Here is a 20,365-nt window from a genome sequence, read left to right as displayed (position 1 = left end):
ACATGTGCAGAAGAAAACGGATTGTTTCTGCTGAAATTTGCACAAGTAGCTCCCAGGCTGGACTTTACACTGGGAGGCTATCACGTAGCAACATACAAGCCAATTAGCAATTTCCCCCAAACGTGCCACCTTCACCCCCGTCTCAAATGTTTGAAACTTCTGAGCTTTAACAGATCTACCAAATTCATGGATCTAATAAAAAAGTCCTCTTGTGTGAACAAGCTGGATGTGCGGGCTGAAGTTCTGACAGAGCTATCAGGACAGGCTTTCTGGGGCTCAGAGATTTCTTGAATTGCCTCTGACACAAATGAGAGAGAGATTACCTGGGGTGTGCCAAGTCTTTCAATGAGAGGAACCAAATGTAGTGAAGCATATTTTGATTCCAGTCTCTTCATTTTAGCATCAAGTCTTTCACCCTCTGAAAGAAAATTTTTTAAAAAAGAGAGCACTAATAAATTGCAGTTAACCAAGAAAATTCTTCCTTTCACACAATCTTTATTCAGTGAGGAAGAAAACTGTATGTCATTTTCACTGTGTCATTTTTATAGGTAATTTCAGTTCTAAATAGTGGGTTAATCTTCAATGTGCTTTTAGAAAAATATACATTTATATTTTAAAATGTTACATTACTTGTGCATACAGAAAAAAGGATTTGTAGTAAAATATATTTAATTAACTAAATTCAAGGAAGAATATAATATGCTGCTGCTGACATATTTGACCCCCATTTGCACTAAGACAACTAAATTGTCCTTATGCATAAAATGCTTGTCTCTAGAAGATGAGGTATAATGAGGATGGAATCTTGTGTATAGCAAGGCTAAGAAAGCAGCTGGCACCCCCTCAACACTGGCAAGTAGGAAATGTTCTCTGGCAAATGGGAAAACACCATTTAAAATGGTCTGATCAGTTTTATGTAGAGATGCTGTGAGCCTGGAAATATTCTCACAGATTTCTAGCTGATGGGATTTCTCCAAGCAGAACAAATCAGCTGCTCTGGCAGAAAGAAATGGAGAAGAAACGAGACAGAGGAACAACACAGAAAGAAGAGAGAGTGGGGGGCAGGGGGGACAGCTCACTTTCTGTTGATGAAAGAGGAGAACAGATACCAAAGGAAGCAATATTGCAAATATTCACTACTGCATACTCGGTTTAGTAAAAAGGATGTGAAAAATCTACTGGGACCAGGAACCATTGATATTTACTTACTTGCTGACAGATTTCCTACACCCTGTGTGATCAAACCTGCCCCATTTGATTGACAATCCTATAATCTAAACTGCAGCTTCAGAAAAGCCTCTCACCATATCCACAAAGCAGGATAATGCTGCCCTGGGCATCCATCCTGCTTTTCCCTCTCATGGCATTCCTCCTCTTCCTCTTATAATTTGCACAGAGCCTTGCTAAGAAACACTCATTTCTTCAGCCAGGCAAACAGACTTCAGTCTGTTACCTCTGTCATGCAACTATCAGTGGTGGTGTAAAGGGTGTCTGGGGATGGTTACCAAAACTGCAGCAGCAGCAAGGAAAGTGGAAAGCATTATCCAAGGAAAGTATTTTCACTTAACCGTTACCTTTGACGTGAACCCTGGGCAGGATATTTTGGAATGGCGCCGCGTGCAACAGGTCACACACTTCCTCTAGGGACTGGAACAAAAAGAAAATGAGAAGCATTTAGGACCTACAGCGGATTCCAAATGCAGGCCAATGCCATTGCAGAAACACCAGAGGGCAGCCGACCTCCGTCACCACCGCAGGGAGCTGCTCCGAGCCCGCTCTCTCCTTGTGGATCACTCCAAAAGACGCTTTGATTTCATCAGGTTACCTTGAATTCCCAAACTAACTCCAGCAACTCTCCTCCCACCCTCAACTACCAGTTCATAAAGGGCAGAGTAATTATTAAATAAACTAATGCAGAAAGAGTAATTTCGGTGGGAAAGTGGCAGTCGGCTCCTGCGCAGACAAAGAGGGGAAGAAGATGACTCACTGCTTGGTTATTTTTACCAAAGCCACAACCCATTATCCTAGTGGGAGCTTACCGTGGTGGGAGCATCTCCCTGCCAGGCAGGCTGAGACACATAGCAGCAGTGAACCATGTCTTAGGAATTATTTTACATCTTTAGGGACAGAGGAAAAGGGAAACAGATGTCTCCTGTTTCTTGCCTGCTGTAGGTATGTGCAGAGAAAATGCAGAGATGACCAGAAGCAGATGCATAACTTTGCTAAGACACTCTCCTCGTTTTTGAAGCAGAGGTTAATTTGTAATCCCTCAACACTAATATTAGAAGGGTTGTTCATCAGCTATACTCTTGGCAAGGCCAGGGTACTGGGGCTCATGTGCCTTCTCCAGGTCTAATTCCTTGTTGTCAATACCAGGAAAATGCATATGTTAGGCAGTCAAAATGAACAAGACCCATCCACTAGCAGAGATATACTCAGAATTACACTTTGCACTGTGGTAAAGTCTAGATTAGTTATGATGGATAACCAGAATGGAAAAAATACAGAATTTCATGACAGGACATTGGGGCATGACTGAGGGCAAAATCAAGAGGAGAGACAGTGAACACAGGTGTAACCTAGGCGGTGTCCCAAAGAAGGTACCTCTGTGCTGGTGTCACTTTGGTACACCATCAAGCAATCCTCTCAGGAGGGAGTGAGGGGCCTGGCCTTTTTACCACATACCCACTCAGCCTGAATCCAAAGTAATCCAATTGCTAGTTCTGTTTCAGTCATGCCATTACTGAAGACAGCTTTGCTGCTGGTCACCTGGCCTTCAAATTACTTTGCCCCACGAGGGAGGGATCCTCCTAACATCATAAGCAGGACTCTGAGGAACAGCATGTCTCCATTACCTTATCTAACATCAACAGCTTTAATAGCCCTTAGAGAAGGGTCTATTTTTGTACAACAGCAGGCCCCCATCCAGCCTGCTGAGGAAATGACGTGGCTGGTTTGCAGTCAGCAAAGATCTCTGTGTGATGCCCAAGCTCGGCAGCACTGTGAGCCTGCACAGCCTGGGCAGGGTGCCTGTATGCACAGCAGGAAGAGACTCCCCACCCAAGTCTCAACAGCACAAGGCAGGTAAAGAAAGGGAAGGCAGCACACTTGTTGCTGTTCTGGTTCCATTATCAATGCCCAGCTTTCCCTCTGTAAGCACCCAAAAGCATTGAAGACAAAAAAATTACAGGGGTTGGCCATTTTGTTTGAACAGTAAAAAGTAATAATGTGGAAGAAAAGTGGGAAAAGAAAACTAGAGGTAGGAATAAAGAGCAACTACTGTGCCTTCAGCAGTGGGCAGGTTTGCACAGTGTGAGATAGAACCAAGATATATTGGAACCAGCTGAAAGACTGGACACATTTCACAGCTTCGTTCACACTAGGACAGATGAATGTCTGCCAGAGCGGGCACTACTGTCAGCCATCAAAGCAGCAAGGGCGATGTCCAAGGATGTCCACATTAACTTTGTGATGACAACAGGAATGGCATGCAGGAAAGGAATATAACAGTACCAGACGCACAACTCACTGACATAAAGAGAGTGTGACTCTCTCTGTTGTGACTGAATGCAGCAGTACTATTTGTGATTATAATTTATGGTAAAGATCACAATATTAGATCCTCAGGTACTGTACAAGAAGCAATGTCTCTCACCCAGCAAAGTCAGGCATCACTGCTGTCTCACAGACATCAAAGTCCCTGCAAGACTGTAAGAAATTAGCACAGGGAACTGTTTCTACCCATCTGCCCATCAGTAATAGCAAACTCGCAGATTTCAACCTTGTTATTGATGACGTTAGTAACAAAAATATGAGAGTACATTTTGAGAGACAGATGGATTTTAAACTAGCACAGCAGGCACCTACCAGACTCTGTTCAATGAGGAGGCAAAACAGGACAGCATTTCCCACTTCCCGCAAATTCTGGAAGCAAACAGTCTTCAGTTCTGCATACTCAACAATGTCCTTCAACTGATGGTGAAAAAACTCTAAGATACCTGAAATCAAAAGAGAAACAAAAAAATAAATAAATCTCAGGAACTAGAATGAAATCTAGTGACAGACACACTTGTTATCTCAGGAAAGCAGACAAAAGATACCAGGCAGGTGGATGAGTCACACGGACCAGGACTAATTTTTCTTTCTGCTTCAAAACCACTCCGATTTTCTAACCGATTTGCCTATTCAAAGGTTGCACAAACGTGTGTACATATACTGTATTAGAGCAAAACTAACCAGGAGTGCAGGTTTAGAGTTCTCTCTCCATGTATCAGCACATGAGATTTTATCTCCAGATGTGCAGCCCAGAGGAAACTGGAAGAAGCAGCATTTAAATGCAATAAAAATCAGAGGTTATGAAGTGTTAAGCTGGTAGTGCACTGACCTTTTTAACTTCATACATCATGCAAAACTGAGCCGGTGTAAGAGGTAAGAAAAAAATACCCAGGAGCAGGAAGAGAGACTCGGCTCTTGTCTGCTATTAGTCCTGTTCCCCAACCTGCTGCACCACCCGACACGCTCATTTCACAGCTGCTATTTTCATGGACGACAGGGTCAGCAAGGAGCAGAGAGTTAAAGATACAGGGAACAGGGGCAGTGTCAGGGTATGACTCTGCCACGGGGCCCAAGGTGATCTGCAACCTCGCAAAGCAATTAAATACAGAGATCACAAGTAAAGCTCTGCTGGCTTAGATCCTGCTGACAAGCATAATCAGAACACGATTTCTGTCAAAGTTTTGCCAAAAGCTGATAAAAGCCAGCTAAAATTATGATTTTCGAAACCATGTAATTCACATAAACATATCTTTTCCACCAAACCTCTCCCAAACAACAGTGATGTGTAACACACTGGTGGACTTCCAGCTCCTTACCCTCCAGCCCTAGAAAGGTTGTGCAGTCCCATGGGCTCAGCAGCTTCTGCAGAGACCTGACCCGGTTAGCACCACAGAGATTAAAGCGATGTGCAGGATGGGAGAGGAAGAGCAGAGAACTATAGTAGGTCAGATAGCTCTTCAGCTTTTTACAAGTTAATTTTTATCAGTGTTTCTCCATCTGTCTGCACAAGCCTACCCCTTTTAAAAAGCCACCAAAACCCTCGGCTGGTAACAGAGGAAAAATGCATCATACAAGGCTTTTAAACTGAATGCTGCATATGGCAGTTCATTTTCATTACAGTGAACTAAGTCAGATAAATCTCCACCCAACTGCACCTAAAGCAATTGAGAGAAGACAAGGAAAGAGAACACAGATGCCCTTCACCACCTTCCCATGTGTTTCTTTGACACAACTGATGAACACTTTCCATGCAGGAGATTAGACTACGATATCTACCTAGTAAGGCAACGGTTGAAGGGAGCATGCAAATATAAAATCCAGCCTGCACCCTATCTATTCCAAGGAAACCCCTCAAATTCAGCAGAGGAAACTGAAAGCATACAGTAAAGGAGAGAACCGTGTAGCTAACTCCCACACTTCTACAGAAAGTCTTATGTGATCAAAATTAGTAACATAAAGCATCAGTAAAGTACATGACGAGGGGATGCAGGGCTGGCTCTGTTACATCTCAAATAAGTGTTTGTCAATGGAAAATTAGCAGTAAATGAGTGTTCCACTTGAATTCAGTGGAGATAAATTTCAGACCAAACTTTAGTACTCCGGTGACTCGACAGAAAAACAGAACTGAAAAACTAACGGAGAAAGGTCAGATGTAGCAAGTGCTTGCTGAGCTTAATTTATTCAAAAAACCCCACATTTACATCTAGCTAAAAAGCCAAACAAGTCATGCCAGCACATCACCAACTCCCTCCTCCCCATAACACGAGGACTGTGTAATAAAAAAAGCTCTGGAAAAGGCTGTTGGTGTTCATTCAACGCTGCTGAATACAGGCCAGCCGCAATTCCCAGGTGTGTGAGGAGCAGTGAACACTTGTGTTTGTCATTTAAACACACCTGCCCACCACGGCAATGGGATGCTGCAGTGCAGAATACTGGGACTCCTACTGCTGAACACTGAACTCCTCGGACTCCTCTCTGACTCAAGCCAGAGAGGTTTGAGGTTCATACTGTAAAAAGTCCATACTGTCCTTTACAGCCAGTCCAGGCAGCAGAGCTCCTCTCAAAATCCTTAGCAAAGTTCCTTATTTCTTCACCCAAAGCCCCAGTCTCCATATACAGATATATAAATATATATATATAAATACATATATATAAATACGCACACCCACACAGATGTATTCATAAACAAATTGTGACATTATTTTGAAAATCTGACAGCCAGTATTTAGCATGCATTTAGCATTGCTGTCATTACCCATGTACTACTTCCCTTTAGATCAAGGGCTGGATTTGCCAGCCAAACAGAAAAAAGTTTACAGAGTTACATAGGCTATTTCTGATGAAAGCACAATCTGCTCCCCAGTGGAGTCCTGTGGCAGAAATACGTCATCATATTTTCATTAATGTTTGAGCAATGGCATTTCCAATTACACTTCTGGGTACAGTACACAGAACTGTATTTTTATGAAATACTATGCATGGCTGCAGAAGCCCTGGGAAAAAAAAACAAGCGTCTTAGGAAAGTTAATTTCACTTAACTTCATGCAAACTTCCTCCTTCCTCCTTCCCCTAATTCTATCTGTGGGTGCAATCATAAGTTACTGAGTTAGTTATACATACAGAGAATTTTGCAAAGCAAATGAATCAAGGTTTTTGCTTCTCCTCTCCAAGAAATCAATTTTAATTAAATCCCTCTATTCCTGCAGATGGGGTGACATTAGGTGTCACAATAATTGATCTTATAATCCCAGTTTCCGATTTACACAGATCTCAACAGAAGGAAAGATTGTTGATATAAAACAGATAAAGTACAGAAGATTAGTAAAGGATTAGGTTCCTTCTCTGCTTCCAAAATCCTATCCCAACAGCACTCAAACAGCAGATGCCAAGTTTCAGTTGTGCAGTCTGTACACTAATTCATTTAGGAAGTTTGAGCAAATCAACACATGCAACACAAAACAGGTTGTATTCCTTCACTTTGGTTACCTTTCATTTCTCAGTCCACACCTACAGACTGAAATCAAACACTTTCCAGAGCTTGAACAAATTTGGTACCTAAAAGATTAGGACAAAAATGAGCTGCTAATTTCTGACTAGTGACAACTGAATTTCTGACTAAAACCAACTGGATCTTTAATATAATTCTTGGCCTAGTGTGTTTTGGGTTATTTTCTGTAAAGAATTGATTTTACTATTATGAAATAAAATCTACTAATTTGCAATAGCAAAACTGCTCCCAAGAAACCAGGTGCTGTAATGACCTTTAGCCTATGTTCACTTTCATACAGACCTTCAATACTAGCTCCAAATACTTCTTTGGCTCACAAGAGACATCACTAACTCCGCATATCACTGGTCCTGCCCTTCCTTGACATGGAAATATTCATAATGTTTAAGCACATACATGTAGGCAGGAATTGTAACCGTGCATTGTGTTTATTTTGCTAGAAAGAAATACCCTATTGTTCTGCATATTTAACGAGTCCTTACTGCCCTTTTGCAGTCATCCAGGTGATTTAGGCCTTTCAAATAGTCTGTAATGCTCTCCCAAATCTTTCTTCAATGGACAGATTTCGGAAAGACCTATAAATACATTCCCTTCATCCAGTGAGCACTTAAATCATTGTGCCTCCACTTAACTTATTCTCCTACTCATCTGAGTTTGATCAAAAACCTGGGAAGCATTACTTAACCCTTCTGCTATGCTCCAAGTGATGTTTCCCCAGCAGCCTCCAGACACTACTGCTCTCCCCCATGCTTCCCAGTGCAGGCTTGCTCCAGTTCCTATTAGAGTCTGACCTGAAATATTCTACAGAAAGAAGGCATGGAAGACTGTTTTTTTGCCAGATTGCTGTGCTGAAGCAGCTCACAAGGTGTTGCCAGCTGTACAGTCAGCCCAGGGAGAGATGGGAACACAGCAGCCAGCAGCACGGGGCACTGGGAGACTTCCCCAAATTGTGGTGTGAATGCATGGGATTTCAAGAGATCATGGTCTGGGGTAACAAGTGTTTTGTCCTGCACCAGCTTGAAGTGTTTTGTTTTTTTGGTTTGGTTTTGTGTGTTTTTTTGGTTTGGTTTTGTTGGGGCTTTTTTAAAGAATATGGAAATGCTATACACAGGAAAAAACACACAATTAGGCTACTTTCTCTTCAAGGTTGCGTCTTGCTAAACTCATTAATTTTTAAAAAACTTTCTTTTGGAGGGGTGGTATACCAGTGACAAAAGCCTCATCTCACAGCAGAGTTGACAAACTACTTTCCTCATGGTATTCAATGATACTTCAGAGTGGTAGGATACTCATTCATCAAAAGCAGGAATGCCCTGTTCAAATACTCAAAAATAGCAGAAGAAAATGTTACCTCCAAGATGAAATTTCAAGTTTAAACTCTTATAAGACAAATACTCCTTTAAGAGCTTCAGCAACTTTAAAAGGTCCCTTTAAAAATCCTTATGCCTAATGTATTTTTAGACAAATATTTTTATGACTACAAGATGAGCAAGTTCCCCACTGCTTTAGACTGTTCCTATGGAAACAAACCCATTGGCAAAGAGGAGTCCTGAACAACTCTGATGCCACTGTCTGTACCTCACTCCTTTTAGCAGGAATAAATCATCATTTAGAAATCCACAAGTCTAGAAGGTTGATTATGTATGGCTCAAGGAATTGTAATCAGCAGAGACCAAACTAAGCTCTCCAAATAAAATGTCCAAAATGTATGAAAGAGCTAGAGGCTTACTTACTGAGCATACTTAAATCGCTTTGCTTGTGAAGAATTAATTCTGAATTGATAAATGCATGTTACACCAGGACAGATGAAAATCTACATATTTAATCTAGGGACTGGAATCACAGTTCTGGTCTGTGTATGTAGGTAGTGCCAGTTAAGTGATTGAATGATTTGTTATGAAAGAACAGAAGCGGCACACAGATACACCCCACACCACTCAGGCTTACTACAACAACCAGTAACTTCTGAGGAAGCTTTTGGAGGCAGAGGAGAGAACAGTCAACAGTTGGCATGTATTGGCTTGCATTTGCTGTGGCAAAACACATCAACAAGGTGTGACAAAGACTGCTACAGAGGAGAATTTAGCACAGGAAGGAGAGCACAGTGACTGAAATCAAGCACACTTTGAGCCCCCCCTTCTACAGTCTGGCAGTTCCTCTCCAGATGTCAGATGAGGACTAAAATCTACAGCACATCTCCCTCACAGAGAACGTTTTCCTTCATGAGTCAGAGCTGCTCCAAGGACAGACAGCTCCATGATGGGTAGGTGTCAGAGAGCACAATGCAAGTCTCCTGCGATGTGAGAGAGCAATAGAGGGGCCCTGAGCTTCCACAAGCCTTTTCTGTATGGTGCCTTTGAGTGGAAAGGGAGAAGTGGCAAGACAGTGCAATAAAGGTTGCCTCTGCTATTTCTTGGAAGAGACTCTCCAGGGGGCTATTATGTGTCCATTGCTAGAAATAGTTCAGAACAAGTAAACTACATGTGTCGAGACAAAACGTGACAGGAACATGGGCAGTGATCCAGTCCACTTCTAGTTGCTATGATCTTCCATTGTAAAAACAGGAGTTGCTTTGATTTCTTGGTACAGTAGGCATCTAAACGTACAGTATTTATTTTGGAAGAGTAAACATGAGGTCCAAATTGTTTGTTACCATTGTACAAGTAAAGTTCTGCCTTTCCTATAGGATGGATTGTCTTTTAACATTAAGAAAAAGGTTTCTCCTAAAGTCCCTGGGGATCTCCTGCCATCTCACCTTACAGGTGAGGATTTCTGGCAAGAGACTGTGAGCTTCCCAATGTCACCTGAAGCATCACAGACCCTTGTGGTGCATAATCTACATCTGAGAATACCTACTGCTTTTGTGGTAAGACTTTAATGAATGGATAAAAGCCTCAGATACATTATTTTTATATTGCTAACTACCATGATTCATCCACTTCTATGCTCCAGGGAGAAAAATAGGAAGGAAACACTTAGTAAGACCTCAGCTTCATTTAAACATTGGTAATGAGCGTCAAGCAAGCTGTGGGAAGCAGAAAAAAAACAACCTCATTCCAGTTGGAGTGGCATTTAATAAAACTAAGTAACTCTGGAAAAATAAACTCAGGAGGTGGGTGGCACATGGAGGGATTAATTTGTGTTAATTAGAAGTTGTGGAGGAGGAATATTTTGAAGGGGGGGAGCAGATTCAAAATTTCAGTGAACAATGTGATAAATACTAATTAGCCAATTATTTCTCCATAGTGGCAAGTGGTTTTCAAAGCCATTTCTTCTCCTGCAACTGTCACTCCTCCTGTTGAGCAGCTAAGATGCACCCCACACATGCCTCAGACATAACTATTCTGGCAGGACCAGTTTGCCTCTCAGCAGTATCACTCCTTTTATCTTTATACATTTGATAAGGGCACAGGAAGAGGGAATAAAGGCTGTTCCAGAGAATCAGGGTTATCTAAATTATATGTTTAAAAAGAAAAAATGTGAGAGGTTAATTTGCAGAGGGAAAAGCTCAACACACTCACGAGAAAGACTAGAAATAGAAACTATTGTGAACATCCCAGTTCAAGATCAATTATGTTTTAAGACTGCCTATACAGATTGTCATCCTTTCTCTCTATGCACAGAAGTCTTAAAACTTTATTATGTAATTTCAGAAAGCCCAGCTTTCAATGGTTCATGTTGTGGGAATAAACATAATAAAGCAAAATATCAAAGCCTAACACAGACTAATTGCTGATTATCAGGAGGCAAAAGAGGGAGGGAAAGACAGATATATATACAAGATCCAGAAGACAGTGGTTAGTATCATCTTATTAAGGCTGCTATGATAACACCAAACATGAACTAACCTGGAGAGCCATACTCATGTCTTGGTAACCTACAGATCTTAGGCATCACTTCCATTAGGGTCTTGACGTACTGAAGAATTGTTCCTTGTAACTAAAGAGAAAACAGATGTATGTAAACATGTCAGTGTTACTGAACTAAGAATCTCTACAATGAATTGCATTCAAACTACAAGTGAATTGAAGCAGCTCTAAAAATCTTGGGTTTAATTCCACCAGTCATCACATTTAAAAAGGCAACTTTTTCAGATTAATAGAACTGAACTTTCCTTCCTGTGGCATTACACACTTTTTGCTACAAGAAGAGTGGCACAACAGCTAGGGCCAGGAAGGTAAAAAAGATGAAAACATGCTCTTGTCTTGCGCAGTCTCTACTGTCTAACTAACTTTTAGGTTTTTGGTAAAAAAGTTACATTTGAATACTTTCAAAACTATTCAAAAAGCATTTGAATACTTTCAAAAGCAACAAGAGAGAAAAGCTTATGTTAAGGTATGTCTGTAACTGCCCAAACTGGCTCTTCTGGACATACCAGTTGTGACACGGTTCCCAGCCTACAGGCAGTCTGTCTTCCTCCCACTCTCATCTGTCTCCCCACATCTGAGCATCTGCATCAGGCACTGGCAGGATACCTTCCCCCAGGCCTTTTAACCTTCTTTGCAAATGACCAAGCATTCAATGCCACCTTTAATGAATTGAGAAGATTTACCACTAAGTCATTAAAAAAAGTTCCTCATAAAATACAACAAAACAACCCTCAACACCCAAACCCTGAAAAATACATGTGTTTTCCTCTTTCCCTCAAAATGAGACTACAGCACTTCTTCAAGCATGCTACAGCCTTTCTAGAACACCAAAAATGTAATTAGAACATTTTGGGAATTACTGTAAACAAACTGCCAAGTGTGTCAAGTGCCTGAAGTGCGATTACAAATGCCACAATTTTCCCCAGTCGGATTTTTTTGGCAGGAAGCTTCTTACAAGCAACAGGGACAGGGCGGAAAAGACAATTTCTTTAGCTTAAATTTACTGCAGTACATTATGGCTGTATATATAGATGCTAATAATACAGCACACAGCCAGCCCCTCAACCTCCTCCTAGTTACAGAAAAGGTCCTTTCCAATACAGGATACCCAGGCTGTATGGATAACATCTTCAACATCTGGTCCCAGCACTACTGCTAGATCAAGCATGGAGATTAAACCTGGCTTGTTATTAAGGATTCATCTATTAATGATGTCATTAGTGAGAGCCCTGAAGTTAGGCTCAAGGCAGAAAGCACACTCCAGCTCAAAAAAATATCAAGAAAAAAACTTACAGTATGGTCTTTAAGTAGAAATCAACTAATTTGAAATACTCACACTTTTCCAGAGTCTACCTAGGTCCTAACATCATAGGTCTCCACAAATTAAATTCATCTCTAATGAAGCATCCAAGATTTTCAAAACACTGCTCAGGGTACCAAGGAATATTTATTGCTCGCACAAGACTGTCAAGCCCAGCTTATATTGAACCTCAATGGAAATTATTTTAATTATTTTTATCCAAGATCTTATTTTCACTTTGTTTTCCCTGAGACATTTCCTACCAGAAACCCTTTGGAATAGTAGAAAACAAAAGAATTAGCATACCAGGCTCTTGACAACTTTCAGCAACTCCTCCATCACCACAGCAATGCCCTGATATCCAAGAAGTCTACAGATGACCTTAAAGTGAGGAGGACCAACAAAATTCCTGTAGTTGCTGTAGATGCTGGAATATGCCAGATTCAATGCCTAAAATTAGAGAACACACATGATTAATGGAAACTTTGTCTGCCTGCATCTTTATAATAATGTAATTTAAACAGTGTTTTAAAGCATAATTAAACTAAAATAACATTGTCTCCCACTGTCACTCTGGAAAGTTTAATTACAGAGTTACCCTTTTGTAAGGCAGGAACTTCAACCATAATCTCTGCATTAGCAAGACAAAGTTGTAACCACATTTTTTTTCCACCAGACATCTTCCATTTACCATTTATAAAGCCATGAACACTTCCTCTTTTGTATTTTTTTATTTACATGAGTATAAAAGGGTTAAGAACAGTCAATGCTGATATTCAGATCTCTGAATTTAAAGCACAGCTTCTATTCCTGTATCATCCATTTTATGCACAAAACATCTTGAAAGAAGTTGCTTCAGTTTTCTGTTTTAAGTCTCTGAATACTCACCTACAAGAAAAAGCTTTCTGCAGTTACTGCTCTCTGCAACTAATTAACAAGAATCTTTCTTCTTCAAACCCCTTAGCTGTACACAAGATCAAAGCAAATCTAAGTCTGGGATGTAACCTCATGGAAATTCTTCAAGAGCTTTATAAATAGGACCAGGTGCTTTGCCATATTAGCATTTATTTCTATGAAAGGGAACACAACTGTACAGACTGATGCTGTGTGGGGATTTAAGAACTGTTTGCTGAAGGCACAGATCAGAGAGGAGTTAGATAACTTGACATCCTCTATTTCTGCAACTGCGTTGTTCTCCTAATACCCTGAAATTTAATTTTAAGAGGGAATCCTGCTCTTCCTTTATCCTTTCTTACAGAAGGAACTGTTCAGTGTTTCCTTTTATTTTCTGCAGTTTCATTCTCTCTAATACACACATGGAAAATAGCATACTATTAGACTTCTAACTTCACACACAGCTGTTACAGAAAATTTTCCAGGAAGAACATTTCCTTCAGTGCAGATCCTGCCCTAATTACCCTATCCTACCTAATTACCATGCAAGTCAACACTAGATATTGTAAAACATGGCATTAAACTACTAGGAATTCAAGTAATGAAATTCTACCAAGCTCATGAAGGATTTTAGTCTCATAACAGGAAAGGACTTAGATACCATCTTTAGAAGCGATCGGGATCAAAAATGCATACTTTTATTTGTGTTGTAAATCTCTATATAAACAGCAGTTTCCAACTGTGGTCTTAGAAATTCAAAAATTGTATTCTAGATGCAAACTAAAACAGACACACGAGTAATTATTAGAATCCTAATACATAGCAGATTCCTGCTATTAGATCAGAGCTGGCTAAAAGGCCAAACTCCAAACATGTCCCAGGAGGGGGACAGTCTAAAGCAGCATCCCTCTAGTACAACCTGTGCATTTCCATAGCTCTCCACATATGGAAAAGGGCTCCAGGGCAAATACAGTGCAGAGAACTGGTAAAACCTTAGGAGCAGATGTGCAGATTGATGCCCTAATACACTAAGCATTTACACAATTGCCCCTAAAAGATGACATTTTCTCTTTTGCTTTTGATGTTTCCAGTCAGGTAGGTCTCCATAACAAATGTGTCTGAACTATCTGTTTCGACTGTAGCACAAGAAGAATTTTACTTCAGCAGGATAAAGACCTTTACTGCTGTGAGGTTAAGGGAAGGGAACTTCTCTTCAGACAGCAAAAATTTGTCACAGACATGCAAGTCCTAAAAACATGATTTCAGTGTTTAAAAAACTCACTGATATATAACAATAAGAAGCCAGCCAATCTAAAAATACATCTTTCTTTAATGTAAACCTCATGAGGTTTACCTAAAACGGTCCCCTGTAAACACTGGATTATTGGAGCTTTATGAACTGTGAGAAGGGATTTAGAAAATACCATTACACACCAGCACCACTTCCCCCCCCCATGATGCACAAAAGCATAAAATCCTTAGGGAAGAAGCCACTAACAAAAGGGGAGTGGGGGTGGAGAGGGAGGGAAGGCAAGTTGTTGTTCATTATTTTTTAATCTACACTTGCTCCCTCCCCTACTTAAATTAAAAAAAAAAAAAAAAAGAAAGAGAGTTGTTAGTTGCTGATGTCATCTAAGTGCTAACATTAATCACTCACAGCATCACTGGTCCACGCACAAGAGCATATAACAGGGATGCTCAAGCAGTACACTGTCCAAGGGAAGGCAAGCAAAGAGGGGGAAAAAGACATTATTTTTTTTCTCCTGTATAGTCTTTGAAAAGCAAGGCAACAGCATCTTTAGACAAGATGTGCTCTTGCATGAATTTAAGTGGAAGAGACAAAGAAACCATGCCACCAGCAGCATCGGAGAAAAAAACTGAAATCACCAAGCAATGAGAATTCAGTCCAGGGAATCTGAGGGGAAGAAAAAGCAAACTGGCAAACAGAGATCAGTCAGGAAATAATTCAAGTGGAAAGGGATACAGAAAACTTGGTGTCTAAATCATTTTCACAGCAGCATCACCACATGAAAATTCTGTTCTGAAATTTCCATCAGGAAGTGACGGTAAGTACTGACTTTATGATCCATAAAACAACAAATGGTTTTTCCAAACATTTACATGTCAGTAACTATGTGTCTTCTAATAACTGATGTTTTGTAACGTTAGAAACATGTAATTGTTTTTTAATTACAGTCCAAACATTCTACTTAGAAAATGCTGTCAGGATTAAATTGATGAAAGTATTGTTTCTAGGCTGTGTTAGGAAGTGTTCTATTAAAAAAAATAAAATAATTTTAAGTGCTAGGGATATACCAGCTAAAGAGAAGACAGTCGAGAAAGTAAAAGCTCTGATCTTACTAATGCACCCAATTTCAGTATCTGCAGTAGCTGGGAAGATGCCAAAATGTGTCTGTCTGATAACTTTATTTGATAGCAAACTCAGTTCCTTTATATTGTTTCTGTATTAAAAGGGTGCACTTACCACACAATTAGAACAGTATCAGCTACTCAGATCAGTCATATCCATGGTTTTACATAATGAAAATAAACATACATCTTTTTTCTTCTCACTTCCCAATAAGTATAGTCCAAAAGCCTTTAGCAATGATTTTCATACATAAGTAGGCACAGAATTCTTACTATTAGTGTAATCATAGACTCATAGAATCATAGAATTAACTGGGTTGGAAGAGACCTCCGAGTTCATCCATGTCACTATCAAAATCCCACTAAAATGATATATACTTTTCCAGTCTACTATATAGTATAAAATGCAAGTATTACAGAATAATTTCAGAACATGTTATGAGAAATTCTTTCAAGATTTCTTCCTCAGAGAATTTTCAATACTTAATTGTTATTTAGCCAGGAGATGTAACATTTTAATGAAGTCATAAACAATTAAATACAGTGTTATTGTCATGGTCATTTATCTTCATAAAAAACGTAAGAAACTTTCAAAGTGGAAGAAAAACTTTCACATGAGTGCCACTGGAAACAGACAAATAAATGAAGAGATTAAGATTAAATTGTTGAGATGGGCTCTTTTTCAAAAGTTACACTCACAACAGTATAAGCAAAACTAAATGAAAATACCTACTGGCTGTTACTACATATTCTTTCATAGATGTGTTTAGAAAACCGCACAATAGATGTTTTCCTTTCACTATTTACAGTGGTAACACATACCGAGAATCCCAAAATACTGGCAGGCTTTCTGTTTTGAATTTTATTACGAGGAGGAGAAGTTCAGGCTTCAATTCATAGCAGATAGACTATGGGATTACATAAAATCACTTAGAACAGAAAAGACTGTTAGTAATTTAAAAAAAAAACCTACTACTTTTCCAAGAGGTATGCTACAGTGAAAGCTTTATTTCACTAAGCCTTGAGAAAGCTTTTCCAAGAGGTGAACTAGCATCAAGACTAGATATTGTGATACTGATACCACCAAAGTACAGTCATCACAGCCACTGCCGCAGTGGAGCCGCAGTAGCTACAGATGTGCTAATTCACCAGCAAAAAATGGAGCGTATCATAGAACCACAGAATGGTTTGGGTTGGAATTGACCTTAAAGATCATCTAGCACTAACACCCCTGTGATGGGCACAGATACCTTCCACAGCTTCTCTGGGCAACCTGTTTCAGTGCCTCACTGTCCTCACAGTAAAGAATTTCTTCTTAATATCTAATTTAAATCTACCCTTTTTCAGTTTAAAGTCATTTCTCCTTGTCGTATCACTATCTGCCCATGTAAAAGGTCCCTCTATAGCTGTTCCATCAGCCCCTCTTAGGTACTGGAAAGTGCTGTAAGGTCTCCCTGGAGCCTTCTCCACTCCAGGTTGAACAGTCACAACTCTCCCAGTCGGTCTTCATTGGAGAGGTGCTTCGTATTCATATTCGTGAATACGAAAATAATGTAAAATATTGGAGACAAAATAATATCTGGTGATGCCAAATACTATTTTGTTCTTCAATTGATTGTGACCAGCAAAAAGGAAGACTTATGGATGGTAGAGGCATTTATCCCTCAATATCCATTCATGCCAACCCCCTTTTTCCACTTAACATAAAATGCAAGATACTCAGACTAGAGAAAAAACAACTGCTGCATTTTTCCATTATCACCTGGAAAAAAAAGTGAAAGGAAGTGATTTCCTGATAGCAAAATTCTGCAAAAATTCACCATCTCTCAGGGAGGAAAGATAAAACTGGTTACTTGTACAGGCAGCAACTCTGATTGAATTTCTCTAAGTTTATGTTTATCCTTTCACTTGGAAGAGAAATACACATTTTAAAATACCCCAAACTCTATGAACTTTAATCTCACAGTTTTACATTACAGTACCAAAGATGAGAGCGTACTCTCCTAATAAACTCCATTCCTAAATTACAGAGCACTACGATTAAGATCCACACAACATCCTCAGTGCCGCGGCTTCTCAGTTACCTCTAAAGAACGTCTTCCCTTTCCGCAGGGAGATCAGCATCGAGAGGGGAAAAAATCACGCGAGCAACATCCTGATGGGAATAACCATCCAAAACATCACAGGAAACACGGCAATGGTAATTTGGCCAAAAATGGCCAGCTGTGTTGACAGCTTTTACAGCATCATGTACCACCCTAACTGGAACAACATGATATCCAGCTACTCGAGAAAAAGCTTTCAGAAGGAAGAGAGGGTGCCCACCAGTCGCTCCTCCTTTGTTGTTGAAAACCTAACTCCGCTAACCACGTACATCATGTGCGTGACCTGCCAGTCCGCAAACCCCTCCAGCGACCAGTGCAGAGTGTTTAACACACTGGAACAAGACCAGGCATCTGCGAGCAACACCAAGAAAGAGCTGGCACTGGGCATCTGGCTCACCAGCAGCGTCCTGCTCCTCATCATTGCTGCAGTCCTCCTCTATGGCTGCCTGCACCTCCTGTGCCGCAGGAGACACGAGCGCTTGCAAGAACGAAACAGGACCTCTAAACAAGACCATGGGGAGGCACGGACCAAAAGCAAGGCTCATACCTCGGAGGAGTTTAGCAGACAGAGACAACAGATGCAGGACACTGAGGAAAAGCATCCAGGTGGCATCCAGTTGGCCACAATCATAGAGAATCCCTCAGCGTGCAGTGAGCCTGTCATGTCGGCTTCCAGAAGTCGGGAACGAGTCCCAGTAACGGGACAGTGCTCTGCTATAAATTAGAAACCCTTTGGCAGGGAGATTTTTACTACATACGGTATCCCCACTGCTTCCAACACATCACATGCATTGCCAGCGCTCACAACAGGGAGCTCTGACTGCTCACCCCAGTGCTCTCAGCTGTACCTCCGGTGTCACATCCCTTTCCAAAAACCTACATGCATCCAGAAGAACTCAGAAGCAAAGGTTCACATTCCCAAGAAGTGAGCACTTCAGTTACACTCCACTGTTTTAAAATGATGCATGTAGCAAATAATTGGTTTACATTTCAAGGGGATTTTTTGGTTGCTTTTCTTTAGTCTAAAATAGCAAGCAAATAGAAAAACTAATCAAAAGTGACCATGAGAATTTTTGTGAGCGGTTTTTTGTGGTTTTTGGTTGGTTGGTTGGTTGTGAGGGTTTTGTTTTGGTTTTTGTTTGGGTTTTTTTTTTAAATTAGAGTGAATAAGACTGAGTAGAAGTTTTCAGACAGCAACCCAGACTGCTAAACTACAGGCAACTGGAACGTACACACAGAGTGCAGTGGTTTGCCAGTGTGAGTTTTACTCCTACAAACTTAACTGCTTCCCAAACCACACACCACGAACTACTACACTCAGATTATATACTTCACTGGCCATGGCGCTGTCCATAGCTCCCATCTGCATTGAGGTCAGTCTCAGCACGTGAGCTAAACTCACCAGGATTTTTGTAGTATCCTTTCATCTGTCTTTAAAATTTTCCCTTGGTCTAAATACATGCAACACAGTGACTTTGTAAGGACACTTCTAATTAAAGAAACATCCTGAGTTATCCTATCTTGCACTCTTTTGCTCCCACAACAAGCTACCTTCTGCTCCACGGGCCAGTGACTCCCTGTAGAGCAAATGGAATTCAGAGGAGCAGCTCCTGGCCCTTCCTTCTCTCTTTCCCTTTCAATTTTAATGACAAAAATTACTAATCAGCTGCAAATTTCTTTCCAATTGCACAGTACATTTTGTGTAAAGAAGGGAGGAAAGACAGTAAAAACACATATTATTTTTGTAAGAAGAAAACCTGCTGATTATCTTACTCTGCCTCGAGCTTCATGGCAAAGTGCCAAGGTCCTTCAGACAGAAACCTGTCCACCCTCACACCATGACAACACTTGTCTGACTTACATGCATAAGTCACCCTGTTTTAAATCTCTTAAGTGCATTTGTGTTCCATAAAAACATAATAAATCTTAGTATTGCTATATAGTACATATAAAATATAGGATATTTTGCCTAGAAAACAAAGGTACACTGTGACTGCAGGCATTTTAAATTGCTATTGGTATGAATGTATGTGTGAAATCAGCTCTTACTGACACAGCTAGGTTGTACCAGTAAAGGTTGGAGAACTGTTAGCTGCGCAGATGCCATCCCTTTCCATCATGCCCTGGAAGTTAGAGGAGTGTACAGTTTTGGCAAGAGAGTGCCCAATTCCACAGCAGGTAGCAGATCTCTTCAGCTACTCTATTTTGACAATTCCCACGACTTGTGAAAGGCATCAACTCTCACCGTGGTAGGAAGACACAAGTTGGCATAAGTTTGATGCCTCTTCTTTATTATTTTTTTTTTTACTAGGATAAGCATGACACACAGAAACGTGTGCTGATGGGGGCAAGTATTACTTTTAGAAATCAGTTCAGAAGGCATCTGTATTGTGTGAAGTTAGCAATAACGTGTTCTCCACCTGCTACAGAGCATTTCCTCCAGCTGATGTTTTTCTTTGTCTTGCACATCAGTTTCAAATAAACTTGAGAATTACAACAATGTACCACTGTCTGAAATGATGGTGTTTCATGAAATAGACACTGAAAAACTCTCTTCAGAGCATGAAGCCAACACTACAGGTTAACTTCAAAAAGGGGTGGCTGGGTAGTGGGGACAGAAAAAATGCTTTAATATTTTTTTTAATCAAATTAATTGTAATGCTCCTGTGACCAGGTTTTCATCAAAGAAAGGATGCTTTTAATGTTAAAGGGATAGAGCCAAGATGCATATTCTCATCTCTGCCAACATCTTGGGCCCTTGAAA

At 40.4% G+C, this 20,365-nt stretch overlaps 2 protein-coding genes across 4 annotated transcripts in view; one reads left to right on the top strand and one right to left on the bottom strand.

The window, feature by feature from the left end:
* Nucleotides 1-20,365, bottom strand: part of CYFIP1 (cytoplasmic FMR1 interacting protein 1) — a 73,096-nt gene that overhangs the window by 3,185 nt on the left and 49,546 nt on the right. For all 3 annotated transcript variants that reach the window (XM_050334000.1, XM_050333999.1, XM_050334001.1), the window contains 5 exons: nucleotides 12,539-12,682; nucleotides 10,912-11,002; nucleotides 3,868-3,998; nucleotides 1,575-1,647; nucleotides 324-418 (listed from right to left, as the gene is read on the bottom strand). In XM_050334000.1, the coding sequence (XP_050189957.1) occupies nucleotides 324-418; nucleotides 1,575-1,647; nucleotides 3,868-3,998; nucleotides 10,912-11,002; nucleotides 12,539-12,682 (534 nt within the window). The remainder of the gene's footprint in view (nucleotides 1-323; nucleotides 419-1,574; nucleotides 1,648-3,867; nucleotides 3,999-10,911; nucleotides 11,003-12,538; nucleotides 12,683-20,365) is intronic.
* LOC126649664 (fibronectin type III domain-containing protein 9-like) lies at nucleotides 14,768-20,105 on the top strand. Its single transcript, XM_050334007.1, has 2 exons — nucleotides 14,768-15,192; nucleotides 17,527-20,105. The coding sequence occupies exon 2, from the start codon at nucleotides 17,655-17,657 to the stop codon at nucleotides 18,324-18,326; it is 672 nt and encodes a 223-aa protein (XP_050189964.1). The 5' UTR covers nucleotides 14,768-15,192; nucleotides 17,527-17,654; the 3' UTR covers nucleotides 18,327-20,105.

Source organism: Myiozetetes cayanensis, unplaced genomic scaffold (genome assembly GCF_022539395.1).
Source record: "Myiozetetes cayanensis isolate MyiCay16 unplaced genomic scaffold, myiCay2020 scf5-8, whole genome shotgun sequence".
In the NCBI taxonomy this organism is placed as follows: domain Eukaryota; kingdom Metazoa; phylum Chordata; class Aves; order Passeriformes; family Tyrannidae; genus Myiozetetes; species Myiozetetes cayanensis.
Note: the sequence above shows the minus strand (reverse complement) of the source record. Positions and strands in the feature narration are given on the sequence as shown.